At 36.9% G+C, this 20,605-nt stretch overlaps 1 protein-coding gene across 1 annotated transcript in view; it reads right to left on the bottom strand.

Moving 5' to 3' along the window:
- The window catches only part of Cylc1 (cylicin 1), a 39,496-nt gene extending 24,293 nt beyond the window's left edge, over positions 1-15,203 (bottom strand). The window contains exon 1 of the mRNA XM_076918202.1: positions 15,122-15,203. Within this exon, the coding sequence (XP_076774317.1) occupies positions 15,122-15,138 (17 nt within the window). The 5' untranslated portion in view covers positions 15,139-15,203. The remainder of the gene's footprint in view (positions 1-15,121) is intronic.
- Between the last annotated feature and the right edge of the window lie 5,402 nt (positions 15,204-20,605).

The following is a 20,605-nucleotide window of genomic DNA, read 5'->3' as shown; positions in this document are numbered from 1 at the left end:
AAAACTAGGCAGAGGCTTCTTACCCTGCCAGAAGCTAGGCAAGCACCTTGAGCCCCAGAAAATCTTTGGCCAGATCAGAGGCCATGCACATTGTCAGAACTTCAACTTGGGCAGCAACTTTCTGTCAGAACAGAGGCCATCTAGACCATCATTAGCCCAGCCCCCAACATGAGTGGAGAACCTCTAACTCAAACCATAGGCTTTTCCAGCCTCAAGATTAGAGAGGAAACAGAAATCAAGGAACAAAACACACATTCAACAAAGACAACCAGAAATTGGCTCTTAGCTTTATAAGTACTTCAAATCCAGATGCCTAGATGTCAGTGTAATAACAAAATCCACAACAGCCAGGGTACTGTGTCACCAACAGAGCACAACTATCCCACTACAACAATTCCTGGATATTTCAACATAGCTGAAGCACAAGGAAATTGCCTTAAAACAAACTTTATGCAGATGATAAGGGTCCTTAAAGTAGATAAGAATGAATATATTAAAGAAATCTAGGAGAAGACAATAAAAACTTGGTAGAATCAATAAATCCTTTAAAGAATGTCAAAAAAGGCAAGGAAAAAATGAGTTGATGGAAGTGAATGAAACTGTTTAAGATCTGAAAGTAGAACTAAGATCCACAAAGAAAACACAAACTGAGAAAATACTGGAGGTAGAAAATCTAAACATGTGAATAGTAACTACAGATTCAAGCATCATGAGCAGAGTACAAGAGATGGAAGAAAAAATCTCAGGTGTAGAAGATACAATACTTGGTAATGTATAAGAGTCATCCAAGTGCTAGTGGTTTTGAAACATGAAGGGGTAGCATTTGAAGCTTGGCACTGTGAGAGGCCATGGAAGCTGGTTGTTGAAGGTGTAGCCTCAGTTACAGTTGACAGCCCAGGACTGAAGGGGTCATGCAAAGGATTTGAGGCTTGTCACTATGAAGAGATCCTATGAAAGGCTATTGGTGAAGCTAGTTGCATTGGACAACCCTAGTATACTGGAGATGTCAATACCATGGTATGATCACCAATAACATTAGCAGCAGTCGAGTGGATCAACCTGAGATTAGAGTGCTACAGAAGACAGAGCTGGAGAAGACACGCCAGCCCTTTGGAGGAGCCCAGATGTCAGTCAGAATCACAGACATTGAAACAAGTAGCTGTGACAGTGAAGCTGCCCTTGGAGACCCCAAGATTTTTGAGATTACAGAGACATAAAAAAAGAAGTTTGTTGTAGTCAACAAGGATGAAAAAGGAGTTGGAGATCTGAAAACTCCTTTGATATCAGACATGGAGATGCAGAGTTTGGAGTTTGCCCAGCTAGTTTCCTGTCTTGATTCAGGGATTACAGTTTAAGTGATCAGATGGATCTCAGAAGAGGTTTTGAACTTTGAACTTTTAACATTGTTGATACTGCTCTAGGCTATGGGGACTTTGGAAGTTGGACTAAATGTATTTTTTTTTAATTATCTTATGGCTAGATATGTCCCCAATAGACTCATATGTTTGAACAAGTCTTGGGGGCCAGGGAGTGGAATGTCATGGTTTGAATATGCTTGGCCCAGGAATGGCACTATTAGAAGGTGGGGCCTTGTTGGAGTAGATATGGCCTTGTTGGAGTAGGTGGGTGGCACTGAAGGTATGAACTTTTAAGACCCTTATCCTAGCTGACTGGAAGCCAGTGTTCTGCTGACAGCCTTCAGATGAAGTTGTAGAGCTCTCAGCACCATGCCTGTTTAGACACTGCCATGCTCTTGCCTTGATAATAATGGACTGAACCTCTGAACTTGTAAGCCAGCCTTAACTAAATATTGCCCCTTTTAAGACTTGCATTGGTTATGTGTTTATGGTGTCTGTTCACAGAGGTAAAACTCTAACTAAAACACTCATCAATGGAGATGTCAACTAGACCTAAACTGAGCAGAGAAATAATAGCTCTAACAGATGGCATGGGCCTAAAAGATATCTACAGAATATTTTACCCAAAGAAAAAGAATATACCTTCTTCTCAGCACCTGAAAAGCATACTCCAAAATTGACCACATATTGGGTAACAAAGCAAGCCTTAAAAAATACAAGAAATTTGAAATAACCCCTTGTATCCTATCAGACCACCACATAATAAAGCTGGATTTTAACAATGGAAATAACAGAATGCCTACAAACACATGGAAACTGACAATTATATACCGAGTGACTATTGAGTCAAAGCAGAAATAAAGAAGGATATTAAAGACTTTCCAGAATTCAATGAAAATGAATGCACAACATACCTAAACTTATGGGGCATGATGAAAGCAATGCTAAGAAGAAAAGTTAGAACACTACTATCTTTATAAAGAAATTGGGAATATCTTGTACTAGCAACTTAACAGCACACCTAAAATCTCTGGAACAAAAATAAGCAAAGGAACCCAAGAGGAGTAGATGGCAGGAAATAATGAAAATGATGTCTGAAAGCAATTAAATATAAACAAAATAATACAAAGAATAAATTAAACAAAGAGATTGGATATTTGAGAAAATCAAGCTATACAAACCCTTATCCAAATGACCTAAAAGGCAGAGAGAGAATATCCAAATTAACAAAATTAGAAGCAAAAATGGGGGACAGAATAATATACAACAAGGAAATCCTAAGAATCATTAAATCACACTTCAAAAACTAGTACTCTACAAAATTGGCAAATCTAAAAGAAATAGCCAGTTTTCTATAGATACCAATTACCAAAGTTAAATCAAGACCAGATAAACAATTTAAATAGGCTTATGACCCTTAAGGAAATAAAAGCAATCAATAAAAGATAAAATCTGCCCCCTCACAAAAGCCCAGGGCCAGATGATTATAGCACAGAGTTCTACCAGATTTTCAAACAGCTAATGCCAGTATTTCTCAAATTATTCTCCAAATAGAAACAGAAGGAACATTGCAAAATTGTCCAATTCATTTTATCAGGCCACAATCACTAAAACTTAAACCACACAAAGAATCAACAAAGAAAGAGAATTTCAGACCAATTTCCTTCTTGAACATAGATACAAAAATAATAAAATACTTGCAAACTAAATCTAAGAACTCATCAAAACATCATCCACCATGATTAAGAAGCCTTCATCCCAGAGATGCAAGAGTGGTTCAACCTATGATAATCTGTCAATGTAATCTACCCTATATACAAACTCAAAGGAAAAGAAAAACACATGATCATCTCATTAGATGCTGAAAAAGCTTTTGTCAAAATCCAACAACCTTTCATGATACAAGTTTGGGAGAGGCCATGGATATAAAGTACATTCTTAATTACAATAAAGACAACATACAATAAACCATTATCAAATTAAATGCTGAGATACTCAATGAAATTCTACTAAAATTAGGAACAAGAAAAGGCTACCCACTCTGCATATGTATTCAATATAGTATTTGAAGTTCTAACTACAGCAATACGATAACTAAAGAAGATGATCTAAATTGGATCTAAATTGGAAAGGAAGAAGTCAAAGTGTTACTATGTGCAGACAATATGATAGTATACATAGGTGAGCCTACATATTCTACCAGGAAACTTCTATAGCTAATAAATACTGTCAGTAAAGTGGCTGAATACAGGCTAACTAAAAAAGAAGTCGGTAGCCCTCTTGTATACAAATAAAAAAAGGGCTGAGATAGAACTCAGAAAAATAACACCCTTCACAATAGCCACAAATAATATTGCTGTAACTCTAACAAAGCTAGTGAAAGACCTGTATGATCAAAACTTCAAGTCTTCCTTCCAGTCTGGGCCAGAGCACTGAGCAGATCTTGGGTGGCAGCTCTGCCCCCAACATCCAAGAACCCAGAGGAAGCAGGGATCCCAAGCGCTCGAACTCAGGCAGTATCTTAGGTAAGCAGACAGCAGGGCCCGCCCTAAACAGGGAGTAACTGGGAACCAAAAGGACCCAGGAAGTCACTCCCGACCCGGAACACTGGTTCCTTCTGGTCTGGGCCAGAGCACTGAGCAGATCTTGGGTGGCAGCTCTGTCCCCAACCTCCAAGAACCCAGAGGAAGCAGGGGTCCCAGGCGCTCTAACTTGGACAGTGTCTTAGAAACTAGTTTTCAGATCTGAGGCCTGGATCAGACTTCTGCCAGGTCTGCTGTTGTGTGGACCCCGGATTCCACCTGAGACATATTGGAAGGTCCACTCAATCCAGAGCCACAGAGAAACAAATGAACTCAGAGCTTCAGACAACATATCCTGAGATATTCTAGAGGAAACACTGCACCCAGAACAGCAGACACCTAGCTGGACTACTACCTTGGAGGCACCATATCCTGAGGCATCCTAGAGGTACCACTGTAATCAGTGCAGCTGGAAAAGATCACAGAGACATCTGGACCCCTAGGAGATCAGACACAAGCTAGATAACTAAAAAGAGAGGCTTCAGTCAGAGACAGCAAGTACAGGCAGCACTAGAGTTAACCAGATGGCAAAAGGCAAGAGCAAGAACGTAAGCAATAGAAACCAAAGTTACATGGCATCATCAGAACCCAGCTCCCCCATCAGAGCAAGCCCTGAACACCCCATCACACCAGAAAAGCAGGATTCAGAATTAAAATCACTTCTCATGATGATGATAGAGGGCTTTAAGAAAGACATAAATAACACTCTCAAAGAACTTAAGGAGAGCACTGGTAGACAGATAGAAACCCTTAAAGAGGAAACACAAAAATCCCTTAAGGAATTGCAAGAAAATGCAACCAAACAGGAAAAGGAATTAAACAGAACCATACAGGATCTAAAAATGGAAGTAGAAACAATAAAGAAATCACAAAGGGACAATACCCTGGAGATAGAAAACCTAAAAAAAAAAAAAAAGATCAGGAGTCATAGACACAAGTATCACCAACAGAATACTAGAGATGGAAGAGAGAATCTCATGTGCAGAAGATACCATGGAAAACATTGACACAACTGTCAAAGAAAATGCAAAATACAAAAAGCTACTAACCCAAAATATACAAGAAATCCAAGACACAATGAGAAGGCCAAACCTAAGGATAATAGGTATAGATGAGGGGGAAGACTCCCAACTAAAAGGACCAGTAAATATCCTCAACAAAATTATAGAGGAAAACTTCCCTAACCTAAAGAAAGAGATGTCCATAAATATACAAGAAGTTACAGAACTCCAAATAGTTTAGACCAGAAAAGAAATACTTCCCGCCACATAATAGTCAAAACATCAAATGTACAAAACAAAGAAAAAATACTAAAAGCAGTAAGGGAAAAAGGCAAAGTAACATATAAAGGCAGACCCATAAGAACTACACCAGACTTCTCACCAGAGACCATAAAAGCCAGAAGATCCTGGACCGATATCATACAGACCCTAAGAGAACACAAATGCCAGCCCAGACTACTATACCCAGCAAAACTGTCAATCATTACTGATGGAGAAACCAAAATATTCCATGACAAATCCAAATTTACACAGTATCTCAACACAAATCCAGCACTTCAAAGAATAATTGGTGGAAAACTCCAACACAAGGAGGGAAACTACAGCCTAGAAAAAGCAAGAAAGTAATCTTCCAAAACCCCCCAAAAAAGATAGTTACACAAACATATCTCCACGGATATTAGCCCAAAAGCTTGGATTAGCGAAGACTCAACCCACAGACCACATGAAGCTCATGAAGAAGGAAGACCAAGAGGGGATGCCTCAGTTCTACTAAGAATGAGAAACAAAAATGCTCAAGGGAGCAAATAGGGAAACAAAACATGCAACAGAAACTGAAGGAGGGGCCCTCAGGAGACCATTCCACCTGGGTATTCACCCCATGTACAGCCACCTAATCTAAACACTGTTGTGGATGGCTGGAAGTGCATAATGTGAGGAACATGATATAGCTGTCTCCTTAGAGGTCAGCCAAAGACTAACACACTCAGAGGACAATGTTCACAATTAACCACTGATACGATCAGGGGTTTCCCAATGGAGAACTTAGTGAGATGACTGAAGGAGCAGCAAGGGTTATTGACCCCAGGTGGAAAGCAACAATACCAAACAACCAGAGACCCCCAGGGTCTAAACCACCAGCCTGGGAACACATAGGGAGGGACCCAAGACTCCAGAGGTATATGTAGGGGAGGATGGCCTTGTCCGACATAGGTGGGAGAGGAGTTTCTTGGTCCCATAAAAAAATGAATGAAAAATAAATGAATGAATACACAGTAGGGGGGAATGTGAGGGCAGGGAGGGGATAGTGAGGCGGGGTAGGTGCGGTCACTGCCTCATAGAAGCATGAGGAGGGGAATGGGATAGGAGGTTTCTGGGTGGTGGGAGGAAGTAGGCTAAGGGGATACAATATGAAACGTAAATACTACAACCAATTTTAAGAAGCGGGGAAAAAAAAGTCTTCAGAACCAACATCTTTAAAAAAAATGTCAGCCCCCTGGGGGTGGGAAATTTTTTTTCTTGATACTAAAACATGTTCTGAGAATTGTATATTGCAGAATACACAGCCTTGGTGTATCTACTCATCAAGCATACTGAGCAGACCTGCCCAAACCTCTGATGTCCTGGAATTCCATCTGGATTCAGTGAAGACACAGCATCAGAGGCTTATCAACTTACTCTCCCCCCGACCCCTCTTCTAAAATCTCAACGCCCTTAATCAGCTTGAAGAAGTTAAAGAAGAGTCAGCACCCCTATTCCCTGAGCTTGGGGACTAATGTGATTAATAATGGTCTGTCTTTCTAGGGATAAGTAGTGGTTTTGTTGGAACAGGGGGGATTAGCTAGGACTTATTGCATAGCCATAACCTATTGGTAGAAATCTGTATAATTATTATCAAGATGAAGTTATAATTTCTTAAATGGTACAAAATTTACTTTGATCTCAAATTTAAGGTTTTCATTGGTATGAGCCTCTTATTAATATAAAAATGAGATGAATATTCATACGCTCATGGGCATTGTGCCTGTATAACACATTTAGGAATACAATGCCTAGACCCAGCCCTTTTTTAACTTTTTTAACTGATTTGGGACGGTTAACCTATGAGTTAAGGGACTATAGCAAATTCATATTTTTGAGTTTATTGTTAGGGTGTTTTCCATATTTTATTTAGAAATAGCTGAGAGGAGTGAACAGACAACAGTCCAGGTTACCTTACATGGATAGTTGGTTTTCAAAACATCAGAAGTCCATAGAACTGACGCTACAAATATTTATATATTAATGTTCATATTGATTAGAGACCTGTCTGCTCCTGACAGCTCCCTGTCATGGATTCTAAGAAGAAATTGAGCATCCTTGGAGTTACTCCAGTTGTGTGGTAACAGCCACTAGGCAAGAATTGCCTCTCTCCATCTACAGACAAATTACTGTCCAGAAAAGGACACACATGCAGAATAGTCGACTGATTATATCTGCCTAGACAGAGTAATCAGTCCTTAATAATCCTGCATCACCAAGGTCTGTCAGATGATTCTGGGCCAGAAGGCTGAAGATTTGATACTCCAACGTTCGGTAGTATAGAGGCTTTTCAGGTGTTTAGAGGTCTCTATAAATTGGCTAAGTTTTAGAAGCTATGCTTTGTGCTTCCCACAATTATAGTTAACTCAGTCATTCTGGATTTCTGACGGGGTTGAAAACTTATAGCTATTTACCGTAAGAGAAAAGATTTGAGTGGATGGTTGTCAGCTGACATTCATCCTAAGCCAGGTTCAGAACTAAATGTTTTAGTTAGGATAGATGACAGAGGTGCTGGTTAGTCAACAAAAGGATGGACGCGGTATTAGGACTATCTTGTACTTCACTGGTACAAATTGGCATAATTATGCTCTACTTGTATTTTGAGAGAAAAGTTTCATTTTAACAGGAAGGGTGATGTGTAGGAGGAGCTAAGGTGGGAGGAGTACTGAGAGGAAGAGAAGGAGTAAGAAAAGGAGGAGAAGAAGGAGAGGAGAAGCTAGGTGATGAAAGAGAGAAAGAGGGGAGAGACAGGGAGGCAGATATTCATGTATCTTCACCAGTCAAAGATAGTTGTTATATCTAGGTTGGTCAGTGGGTTACACCTCTGATTGAACAATTCCAAACTTATAAAGCTTATGATTAACATTATTTTAAAAAAATGTATAAATGCAAAAAGGAAAAGGGGGCATGGGATAGGGGCTTTCTAAGGGGGGGAATGGGGAAAGGGGATGGGATCTGAAGTGTAAATAAAAAAAACTTCAAGTCTTTGAGGAAGGACATTGAGGAAGATATCAAAAGAAAAAGAGATCTCCCATGCTCATGGATCCAAAAGATTAGCATAATAAAAATGACCATCTTGGCTATTGCAAGAGGACCTTCATTCTTCCAATGCCTTTCCTCCAGACCCATTAGACCTCTGAACCATATAGGTAAGCTTCCCTCCCCTCATCCATTTTCCCTGTTCTCTGAGCCCTTCTGGCCAAGCCAAGCTGCCCTGAGCAGCCTGTTATCCCAGGGGGACTCTCACTCTCTGGCAACTTCTTCTTCACCTCTATAAGACTCCTGAACCATACAGGTAAGCTTAACATGTGATTAAATAAAATTTCATCTCAATTAAAATAAAGACTATACATATACATTACATATGCATCATATAAATCATATATATATATACAGCATATACATACACATACATATATGAACTTAGATCCAGTATCATTCTAAGCAGATAAAATCCCCAAGATTTCCCAGGAAGACTGTGAAGATGACACAGACACTTACTTTCTCCATTTATATTCATAGTAATAAATTTTTCATAGCAAGTAATTTTGCTAGGGAAGACAAGAGAAAGGAAGCAAAGTGATACAAATATGAAGAAACCAAAATATTATCTGTGCTTACTATGATATTATCTCATACATAGGAAACTCTAGAGTCTCTGCCAGAAATCTCTTAGAACAGATCAACACACACCACAGAATGGTAGGATAGACAAATAACCATACAATATCAGCACCCTTCCTATGTACCACAGATAAGCACATGGAAGAAGAAGGAAGAGAAATAATCACATTCACAGTAAAGTAAAAACATATTATGATTTACTTAACCAAGGAAATTAAACAGTTTTACAATAAACACTTTAAAATGTATGAAATTAAAGGGGAAAATTATAAACAAAACAAAAAAGTTTCCATCAAATTAGATCAGAGAAAATGGTATGAAAATGGCCATCTTACTAAAAACAATCTTCAGATCTAATGTAATCTCACTGTAAATTACAGGGCCATTTTCATAGAGAAAAGTACTATCTCAAAATTTATATGAAAGGTCTAAAACTATAGCCCAAAATAACTTTGATAAAAAAAGAACACCATAGCATATAATACCACCATACCTGATTTCAAGTTATATTATGGAGTTATTACAGTAAAAACAGCATGGTACTGGTACAATAACAGTCACATAGATCAAGGACAAAAATAGGGGGTTCAGACATGTAAGTCCAAAAAAATACAACTACCTGATATTTGAAAAAGATGCTCAAAATACATATTGCAGAAAACACAATCTTTTAAACAAATGGTTCTGGGGAAACTGGATGTCCATATATAGAAGACTTAAATATGATCTTTATATTTTACCAATAAAAATTCAAATCTAAATGGACCAAAGCTCTTAATGTAGGACTTAAAGATCTGATGTTTCTAGAGTTAAACTATGAAGTATGCTTTGGCATATATATGTATATATATACATATATATATGCAATAACTTTATGAATAATATTCTGTTCATACATTGAAGAACAACAACAGTAAAAAATAGCACATCATGAAACTAAGTACTTCTATATAGTAAAGGAAACTTGTAATCTGAGTATAGAAGCAGCCTTCAGAAGCTGTGGACTATGAATCCTCATATTCTGAAGGAGTTATCTCACCAGTGGCATTAATTTCTGGACTCTTAGCAGATGATGTATCCTACCCACAACCTCCTGAGGGAATTTTACTTCTTCATCATCTGCAAAATTAGCAATAACCTTCCCAGAAGGAGACAACAGACAAGATAATACTGATGTCCCCTTAGGATATTCAATAGTTATCTCTAGACCAATAACCAGACTTAAGAGTAAGCATGCTTCTAGAAGGCAGATAGAACATTTTGTCACCTCTGGGGCACTCTCAGTTGCCCTGAGAAGTCTGCTATACCCCAGTGGACCTCCATTCTTTTGCTACCTTTCCACCTACCATTACTAGATCTGCACATATGAACTTGCTGTTCTTGAACAATACAGACTTGCTGGAACCATATAGAGACAAATACCCATCAGAGGCCTTGTCATACCAGAACCATTGAAGTTCATCCTCTTCCAAATACCTACTACAACAAGAACATCCAGGGACCAAATTCATTTAGATGACTAAAGGCCCTCAAAAATATAATATAATCAGCAAAAGTCAGGGCTATATGATATCTTCAGAACACAGCTACCCTAATACAGCAAGCCTGAGATATCCTAACACAACTAAACCACAGCAAAATGACCTTGAACACAAACTTATAAACATGATAGAGGCCTTTCAAGAGGAAATGAATAATTCCCTTAAAGAAATACAGGAAAATACAATCAGATTTTAAAAGAGAAACAAATAAGTTTTCACTCCAAAAACCTGTACTCCACAAAATTGGAAAATCTTAATGAAATGCATAATTTTCTAGGTTAATACTACTCTCCAAGTTAAGTTCAGATCAGGTAAAGTATTTAAACAGACCCATATTCCCTAAAGAAATAGAAAGAGTCATTAAAAGTCTCCCAATCAAAAAAAAAAAAAAAAAAAAAAAAAAGAGGCCAGGTTCAGATGGTTTATTGCAGAATTCTATCAGACTATCAAAAAAGAGCTAGTTCCAATATTCTTCAAACTATTCCACAAAATAGAAACAGGAAAAACACTGCCAAACACATTCTATGAGGCCACAGTCATCCTGATACCTAAACCACACAGTGACTCAACAAGGAAAGAATTCCTTTATGAATATTGATGAAAAATACTCAAATCACATGATTATCAAATTAGACAATGAAAAAGCTTTTGATAAAATCCAAATCCCCTTTATGTTAAAACTATTAGAGAAATCAGAGATACAAAAATCATACCTAAAAATAATCAAAGCAATATATAGCAAGCCAATAGCCAACATCAAACTAAGTAGAGAGAAACATAAAGCATTTCCACTAAAATAAGGGACAAGACAAGGTTGTTCACTCTCTCCCTAACTATTCAACATAGTACTTGATGTTCTAGCCAGAGCAATAAGACAACTAAAGAAGATAAAGGGATACAAAATGGAAAGGGAAGAACCAAGATATTACTATCTACAGATGATATGATAGTATACACAAGTGAACCCAAAAATACTACTAGAGAACTCCTACAGTTGATAAACACCTTCAGCAACATGACTGGATAGAATATTAACTCAAAGAAATCACAAGCCCTCCTTTATATAAATGATAAATGGGTTGAGAAAGAAATCAAGGAAACAACACTCTCTAAAATAGCCACAAATAATATGAAATATCTTGGTGTAACTCTAGCCAAGCAAGTGAAAGATCTATATGCCAAGAACTTCAAGTCCCTAAAGAAAGAAATTGAAGAAGATCTCAAAATATAGTATCATCTCCTTTGCTCATGGATAGGTAGGATTAACATAGTGAAAATGACCATCCTACCAAAAGCAATTTACAGATTCAGTGCAATCCCCATCAAAGTTCCAACATAAATTTTTATAGACCTTGAAAGAGTAATTCTCAACTTTATATGAAAAACAAAAATACCCAGGATAGCAAAAAACAATCCTGAACAATAAAAGAACTTCAGGAGGAATCATCATCCCAGACATCAACTATACTATAAAGCAATAGTGATTAAAAAATGGTACAGAAACAGACAGGTTGATCAATGGAATCAAATCAAAGATGCAGAAATAATTCCATATATTTATGGAGACAATTTTTGATAGAGAAACCAAAACCATACAATGACAAAATGAAGGCATCTTCAACAAATGGCACAGGACTTCATGGATGTCTACATGTAGAAGAATGAAAATAGATCCATACTCATTACCCTACACAAAACTCAAATCCAGGTGGATCAAGGACCTCAGTATAAAACCAGAAAAACTAAATGTGCAGCACAAACCAAATGATTTTTATGGTGGCATGACTTGTGTGGACTTTTGGTTCCAGCCAATCAGTCATGGTATTTCTAGCTATGAAATAGATAAGCTTACTGCCGCTGTTGTTTGATCTGCCTAAGTAGAAAATTTCTCAAAAAAATGAAAGAAATATTATATTGGATTATGGAAAGCAGGGCTCTTGGCACCTGAACCAATTTCCAGACTTGAGCCAGTTAGCAGAACTAGAATCCCTTGAATGAAGGGATGGCCAGATTCCCCCAAGGAAGGCCCTCTTATAAAATACCTAAGATTGTTACTGTTAGCCTTTTTTCAGTCCTTCTTCAGAGTGACCTATGGCCTTTTACAAGGGTAACTGAACCAAAGGAAAGGAAACGTTCTGAGGTCTATTGGATATTGGTTCTGAATTGACAAAGATTCTGGAAGACCCTAAGAAATATTGTGGTTCTCCAGTTAAAGTAGAGGCTTATGCAGATCAGGCAATTAATGGAGCTTTGGCTGAAGTCTGATTTACAATGTGTCCAGTGGATACCGAAATTCATCCTGTGGTTATTTCCCCAGTTCCATATTATATAATTGGAATATATGTGTTGAGAAGTTGGCAGAAATTCCACATTGATTTCCCAACTTGTGAGCTGAGGACTATTATAATTCAAAAGGCTAAAAGAATGCCATTAGAATTGCCTATGCTAGGGAAAATAGTGAACCAAAATCAATATCTCACCCATGAAGAAATTGCAGAAATTAGTACTACAGTAAAGGACTTGAAAGATGCAGGGGTGGTGGTTTCCACTACATATCCTTTTAACTCTCCTATTTGCCCCATGCAGAAGACAGATGCATCATGTAGAATGACAGTTGATTATTGCAAACTTAATCAAGTAGTGACTCCAATAGCAGCTGCTGCACCAGATGTGTTGTCTTAAGAGCAAATTAACATATTTTCTGGTACATGGTATGTAGCTATTGATCTACTAAATGCTCTTTTCTTGGTACCTGTTCAAGTGAGCAGAAGGTAGCAACCACTTAGGATTTGTTGAATACTCATTATACAGATTAGAGGATGAGAAATAAATGAAACTAAAAATCTAGGGTCTTCTACCTCAGTGAAATTTTTAGGAGTCCATTGGTGTAGGGCATGCAGAGATAGTCATTCTAAGGCTTATTTATTGAACCTGGCCCCTCATGCCACCAAGAAAGAAGGAAAAGGTTTATGAAGCCTATTTGGATTCTTGAGATAGCACATTCTTCAGTTTAGTGTGTTACTTTGGCCCATACACCAAGTGACTCAAAGCTGCTAGCTTTTAGTGTGGCCAGGAACAGGAGAAGATTCAGGCTGCCCTGTAAGTTGCTCTACCACTTGGACTATATGATCCTGAAGACCCAAGTATTTGAGGTGTTGGTAGCATGGAGGGGTTGCTGTTTATTTAGAACCCTTGGCAGGCACTTATAGGTTAAATCTCAGATGAGATTGTTGGGATTTTTGATCAAGTCATCACTGTCATCTGCAGACACCTATTACTCCATTGAGAGATGTCTCTTGGCCTGCTATTGGGGCTTAGTAGAAACAATAAGCCATCAACTTATCATGCGAGTTGAACTGTCTATCATGAGTTTGGTATTATTTGACCAATCGAACTATAAAGTAGATCATAAACATTAGCAATTATTATCAAATGGAAGTGGTATACATGTGATCAGGTCAAGCAGGTCCAAATGCCCAAATGCCTATGGTTTCTACTCCTGTTACAATGCCTTCTGCTCCCAATCATCTATTTATAGGCTCATGAGGCTTGTGCTATGATCTGTTGACTGAGGAAGAGAAGACTAGAGCCTGTGGCTTTTTTCTTTTTTATGCAATGTGTGCATCACTTACAAGTATAGACCTGCAGCTTTATAGCCCCTCTCTTGGACAATCCCAAAAGATGCCTGTGAAAGAAACTCTTCACAATGGACAAGATACTTGGTTGTCCATTTTACTTAGAAGGAAAAAAGTCCAGGTGTTTACTGACTCATGGGCTATAGCCAATTGTTTGGCTGAATGGTCAGGGAATTTGAAAGAACATAATTAGAAAACTGGTGAGAAAAATATTTGGGGAAAAGTATGTAGATAGATCTCTTTGAATGAGCAAAGGATGTAAGATACTTTTGTTCTATGTAAATGTTCATCACAAGGTAACTTCAGCTAGTCAGTGTTGGCAAATAAATGCCTTTAATCCCAGCTTTTGGTAGGCAGGTAATTGTGTTAGTCTAATGGCTATTATAATGTATTTCCCATTTTGCTTATCAAAATGGTTGAATGTTATGCTTTATTCAAATGAACATAAGTAGATAATAGTTGGTAGCTCCAGTTTAATACAGTCCATATTTTCTTAATTTTAAAATTATATTCATGATAGTCTTTATGATAAGATCAACTATTAAACCAACACTGAAAAATATAGCTAGTAAAATGATTAAAAGCTCTGTTGTCAACCTTATGTATTTGTTACAAAATAGACCTTTAAAAAAGAAAAACCACCATACAGTAATTCTATCAAACATAATATGTAGTCTCTGTATTGAAACAATTGGAACAAAACCCCAAAATTTTGTATTGACAAAATTTTGCTACTCATACAATTTAGCTTATTGGTTGTTAACTATAAAATAGTATTATGCTATATTTAGGCTTATATCTTAACTCACACAGACATTCTTTTCATTCTGCAAGAAACAAGAGGTAGTTATAAGAAATCGAGATTCAAAAAGACATCGTTATTTATAAATTTTTCAAAAAAAGTTGAATTGGTTATATTTAAAAGGAAAGTACTCAAGGCAGGATGGGAAATTTGTTTCGTTGTTTAAACACAAACATTATCCTATAAAAGTGTCCAAGAAATAACGGTACTTTACACACAACTATGTAAGGATGTGTTAATCATTACAAATACTAAGAAATATTATAAAGAGGGCTTACAGTTTTGAAAGAGACATTTCCTTTGCCTATCTTCTGCCAGGACTTCAGCATTTGTATGTTCAAACTGATAATGTTGAGGTATGACATCATAAAGAGACTTAGCTACAAAAAATTTAAAGGGAAAACACACTATGTTTTGTATCCTACACTAATACATCCAAATTTTATTTTAAAACTATGTATGTGCTTACATGTTTCAAAAACTATTAAGTAAGAGACTTAGTCAGTTATTCATTAGTTGATTCTACCCTGTTGTTGGAAAAATTACCAATTATTTTATGACAAGTTAATCAACAATAACTTTGATTGAACATGTGTGGCCATATATGTGAGTGCTATTTAAAGATAAGATGCAAAGAAAATAGAATATAAAATCTGTTTTAAAAAGAACAACTATAATCAACAACATTTATTTCAAATTCAATCTCTGTTCTTTGAAAATATTTTCTATGTTTATGGGAATAGTTTTCCAAAAGATGGATTTTTGTTTATTTTTGCACATTTTTAATTCCAAAAGGTAAAATATCTATTAAATTGATAGTAACAATATAACTCTACAATCTGAAAACAAATGTTGCTTTTCAAAATGTTGTATAAAATTATCAGCTGTTAATTAGTAGAGCAACCATAAATGTGAATTTTGTTTGTAGAAACAAAAAGTATTAGGATACTTCAATGATATACACGGGAAAATTTCTGTGTCTTTTCATCCAGGATCATTTTACTTCTTATGAAATATAGTATATTTTATGAACTTCATATATGTATTAACATAAAATTAACATAGTAACACACATTTAGTTAACCCATAGATTTCTAAACAATTTCTAGAAATCAATAAATCCTCATCCATTTATCTATTTATCTATCATCTATCTATCTATCTATCTATCTATCTATCTATCTATCTATCTATCTATCTTAGTTTCCCAAAAGCTTCCTTTGTCATCATCCTAAAACCATGCTCAGATCTCTTCTTCAGAGAGGAAATGGTTCAAAAAACTCTTTTATCCAGGAAAAATCATGAAATTATTTATAATGAAGAATTTTGAGAAGAAGTAGACTAGGTTTCTAATACAACTGATATAATACAAACCATCTTATATATATATCATATATGTTCCAATGCCTGCTGCCTCCTGTTTATTCAGCAGTAAATCTTTTCTTGGATATATCTTATTATGTGTTTAAATGATATAATTGTTATTGCTATGGAAAATTTTCATCATTTTTGCATAATTTTAAGCATTTGGTTGACCAAGCATTCAAACATATTTGTGAGGTACATTAAGATAAGTTTTTATTTTTGTATATTGGGTGATCAAACCAGAGTAATTCACATTTCCATTTCTCAAACAGTTATTATTTTTATGTGGTTGTAGTAAAGAGGCTCCTCTCCTCTCCCAATTTTAGAATACATAGGGAAGTTTTGTAGAATGTTTCCCCTACCATAAAATATTGCAACAGAACTAAGTGCTCCTATCTACTTGCATTTTTTAGTTATTCTCCAACTTTATCCTATGTTGCTAAGAGCCTCTACCAGCCATGACTTACCACTTACTTCTAGAAAGTAATCATTTTTACTTATACTAATGAGTTAGTACAGACAGCATTCATGTTTCTGTATTCATATTGTTGCACTTAACATACTTTAAACATAATAAGTCTTCAAGAGACAGGATTTCATTTTATGCAAGGAAAGCATTCATGTACGAACAGATGCTTTGTGTGATATTGCATCCTAGATATTGTCATAAACATATGAGTGAAATTATTTTTTTGATAGTAATTTTATTTTATTTCTTTTGACATGATGGAATAATATGATTGTTGAATCATACTGTGCATCTATTTCTGAATTTTTAAGAATGAAATTATTTTATTTACATTTCTTTTTTATTGGATATTTTATTTACACTTCAGATGCCATCCCCTTTCCCCATTCCCCCCCACCAGAAAACCTCTATCCCATGCCACCTTTTCCTTTTTGCATTTATATACTTTTAAAAAAATATTAATCAAAGGCTTTATAAGTTTGGTAATGCTCAATCAGATGTGTAACCCAATACCCAACTTAGATATATCAACTATCTTTGACTGGTTGAGACAGGTGAATATCTGCCTCCCTGTCTCTCCCCTCTTTCTCTCGCTCATCACCTAGCTTCTCCTCTCCTTCTTCTCCTCCTCTCCTTACTCCTCATCCTCTCAGTACTCCTCCCACCTTAGCTCTTTCTACATATCACCCTTCCTGTTAAAATAAAACTTTTCCCTCAAAATACAATTAGAGCATAATTATGCCAACTTGTACCAGTGAGGTACAAGATAGTCCTAATACCCAGTCCATCATTTTGTTGACTAACCAGAACCTCTGTCATCTCTCCTAACTAAAACAGTTCTGAACCTGGCTTTTTCCTTGGCTTTAGGATGAATGTCAGCTGAAGACCATCCACTCAAATTTTTTCTCTCAAAAGAAAATAGCCAGGATTGGCTATGAGGCTATAAGTTTTCAACCCCGTCAGAAATCCAGAATGACTGAGTTAACTATAATTGTGGGAAACACAAAGCATAGCTTCTAAAACTTAGCCAATTTAGAGAGACCTCTGAACACCTGGACACTCCCTCTATTACAAAACATTGGAGCATCTGTTCTTCTGCCTTCTGGCTCAGGATCATCTGACAGACCTTAGTGCTGCAGAATTATTAAGGGCTGATTACTCTGTCTAGGCAGATATAATCAGTTGACTATTCTGCAAATGTGTCCTTTCTGGACAGTAATTTGTCTGTAGATGGATATTAGCCCTCTATCGTATCTAGGAATGGTAATGATCTTTTCCAAATCTGTTGGTTGCCTTTTTGTCTTATCGACAGTGTCCTTTGCCTTATAGAAGCTTTGCAATTTGATGAGGTCCCATTTGTCGATTCTAGATCTTAGAGCATAAGCCATTGGTGTTCTGTTCAGGAACTTTTCCCCTGTGCCTAGTTATTCGAGGGTCTTCTCTACTTCTCTTCTATTAGTTTCAGTTATCTGGTTTTATGTGAAGGTCCTATATCCACTTGGACTTGAGCTTTGTACAAGAGGATAAGAATGGATTAATTTGCATTCTTCTACATGCTGACCTCCAGTTGAGCCAGCACCATTTGTTGAAAATGCTGTTCTTTTTCCACTGGATGGTTTTAGCTCCCTTGTCAAAGATCAAGTGATCATAGGTGTGTGGGTTCATTTCTGGGTCTTCAATTCTATTCCATTGATCTTCCTGTCTGTCTCTGTACTAATACCATGCAGTTTTTATCACTATTGCTCTCTAGTACAGTTTGAGTTCAGGGATGGTGATTCCCCCAGAAGTCCTTTTATTGTTGAGAATAGTTCTCTCTATCCTGGGTTTTTTGTTATTCCAAATGAATTTGCAAATTGCTCTTTCTATCTTTGTGAAGAATTGATTTGGAATTTTTATGGGGATTGCATTGAATCTGTAGATTGCTTTTGGCAAGATGGCCATTTTTACTAAGTTAATCCTGCCAATCCATGAGCATGGGAGATTTTTCCATCTTCTGAGATCTTTTTGGATTTCTTTCTTCAGAGACGTGAAGTTCTTCTCATACAGATCTTTCACTTGCTTGGTTAGATTCACTCCAAGATATTTTATTTTATTTGTGGCTATTGTGAAGGGTGTCATTTCCCTAATTTCTTTCTCAGCCTGTTTATCCTTTGAGTAGAGGAAGGCTACTGATTTGTTTGAGTTGATTTTTTTATCCAGTCACTTTGCTAAGTTGTTATCTGGTTTAGGAGTTCTCTGGTGGAAGTTTTGGGGGTCACTTAAGCATACTATCATATCATCTGCAAATAGTGAATGAAATTTTGACTTCTTTCTTTCTTATTTGTATCCCTTTGACTTCCTTTTGTTGTCTAATTGCTCTAGCTAGTGTAGGAAGCCGTGGTTAGCGGTGATATATTCGCCATTCCAAGATGGCGCAGACATCGTGTCCTCTCCACTAGTAAACAATTAACTGCGCAGCTGCAAAGGCAGAAAGCCCGCCAAAGTCACTGGCCAATCCCGAGGCGTAATATTGGGTGATGAGTGAACAACCAATCAGAAGTGAACACGTCACTCTAGGGTGTATTTAAGCTGTGCCTCTTCCTGTCTTTGCCCCTTCCACAGTCTTTCAAGTTTGCTGATACAAGTAAAGCCTCGCTGTGGTGATACCCGAATTCTGCCTCTCGTGTTTCTCTTCCACGGGTGGAGGAGACATGGGAGGTTCGCGGAACAAGCTAGGACTTCTAGTACTATATTAAACAGGTAAGGTGAGAATGGGCAGCCTTGTCTAGTCCATGATCTTAGTGGGATTGCTTCAAGTTTCTCTCCATTTAGTTTGATGTTGGCTACTGGCTTGCTGTATATTGCCTTTACTATGTTTAGGTGTGGGCCATGAATTCCTGATCTTTCCAAGATTTTTAACATGAAGGGAAGTTGACTTTTGTCAAATGCTTTCTCAGCATCTAGTGAGATGACCATGTGGTTTTTTTCTTTGAGTTTATTTATGTAGTGGATTGCATTGATGGGTTTCAGAATACTGAACCATCCCTGCATTCCTGGGATAAAGCCTACTTGACCATGATGGATAATTGTTTTGATGTGTTGTTGGATTCAGTTTGTGAAAATTTTATTGAGTATTTTTACATCAATATTTATAAGAGAGCTTGGTCTGTAGTTCTCTTTCTTTGTTGCGTCTTTCTGTGGTTTGGGTATGAGCATAATGGTAGCTTCATAGAACGAATTGGGTAGTGTTCCTCCTGTTTCTATTCGATGTAATTGCTTGAAGAGAATTGGTATTAGGTCTTCCTTGAATATCTGATACAATTCTGCACTAAAATCATCTGGTCCTGAACTTTTTTTTTTGGTGGGGAGACTTTTAATGACTTCTTCTATTTCTTTATGGTTTATAGGACGGTTTAAATGGTTTATTTGCTCCTGATTTAACTTTGGTATCTGATACCTGTCTAGAAAATTGTCCATTTCATCCAGATTTTCCAATTTTGTTGAGTATAGGCCTTTGTAGTAGGATCTGATGATTTTTTAAATTTCCTCTGTTTCTGTTGTTATGTCTCCCTTTTCAGTTCTGATTTTATTAATTTGGATACTATCTCTGTGCCCTTTGTTTAGTCTGGCTAAGGGTTTATCTATTTTGTTGATTTTCTCAAAGAACCAGCTCCTGGTTTTGTTGATACTTTGTATAGTTCTTTTTGTTTCTACTTGGTTGATTTCAGTCCTGAGTTTGATTATTTCCTCTTGTCTACTCCCCTTTGGTATATTTGCTTCTTTTTGTTCTAATACTTTCAGGTGTGTTGTCAAGTTGCTAGTGTATGGTCAATCCAGTTTCTTCTTGTAGGTACTTAGAGCTATGAGCAGGGTTTGGATACCTGGGGAGGGGGGTCCTGCAAGCTTCCTACTCCCAGCTGTGGCTCTGATGCATAGGGTGGTGGGCGAC

This window comes from Arvicanthis niloticus, chromosome X (assembly GCF_011762505.2).
Source record: "Arvicanthis niloticus isolate mArvNil1 chromosome X, mArvNil1.pat.X, whole genome shotgun sequence".
Classification (NCBI taxonomy): domain Eukaryota; kingdom Metazoa; phylum Chordata; class Mammalia; order Rodentia; family Muridae; genus Arvicanthis; species Arvicanthis niloticus.
The sequence above is the reverse complement of the archived record's forward strand: the minus strand, read 5'-3'. Positions and strand labels throughout refer to the sequence as shown.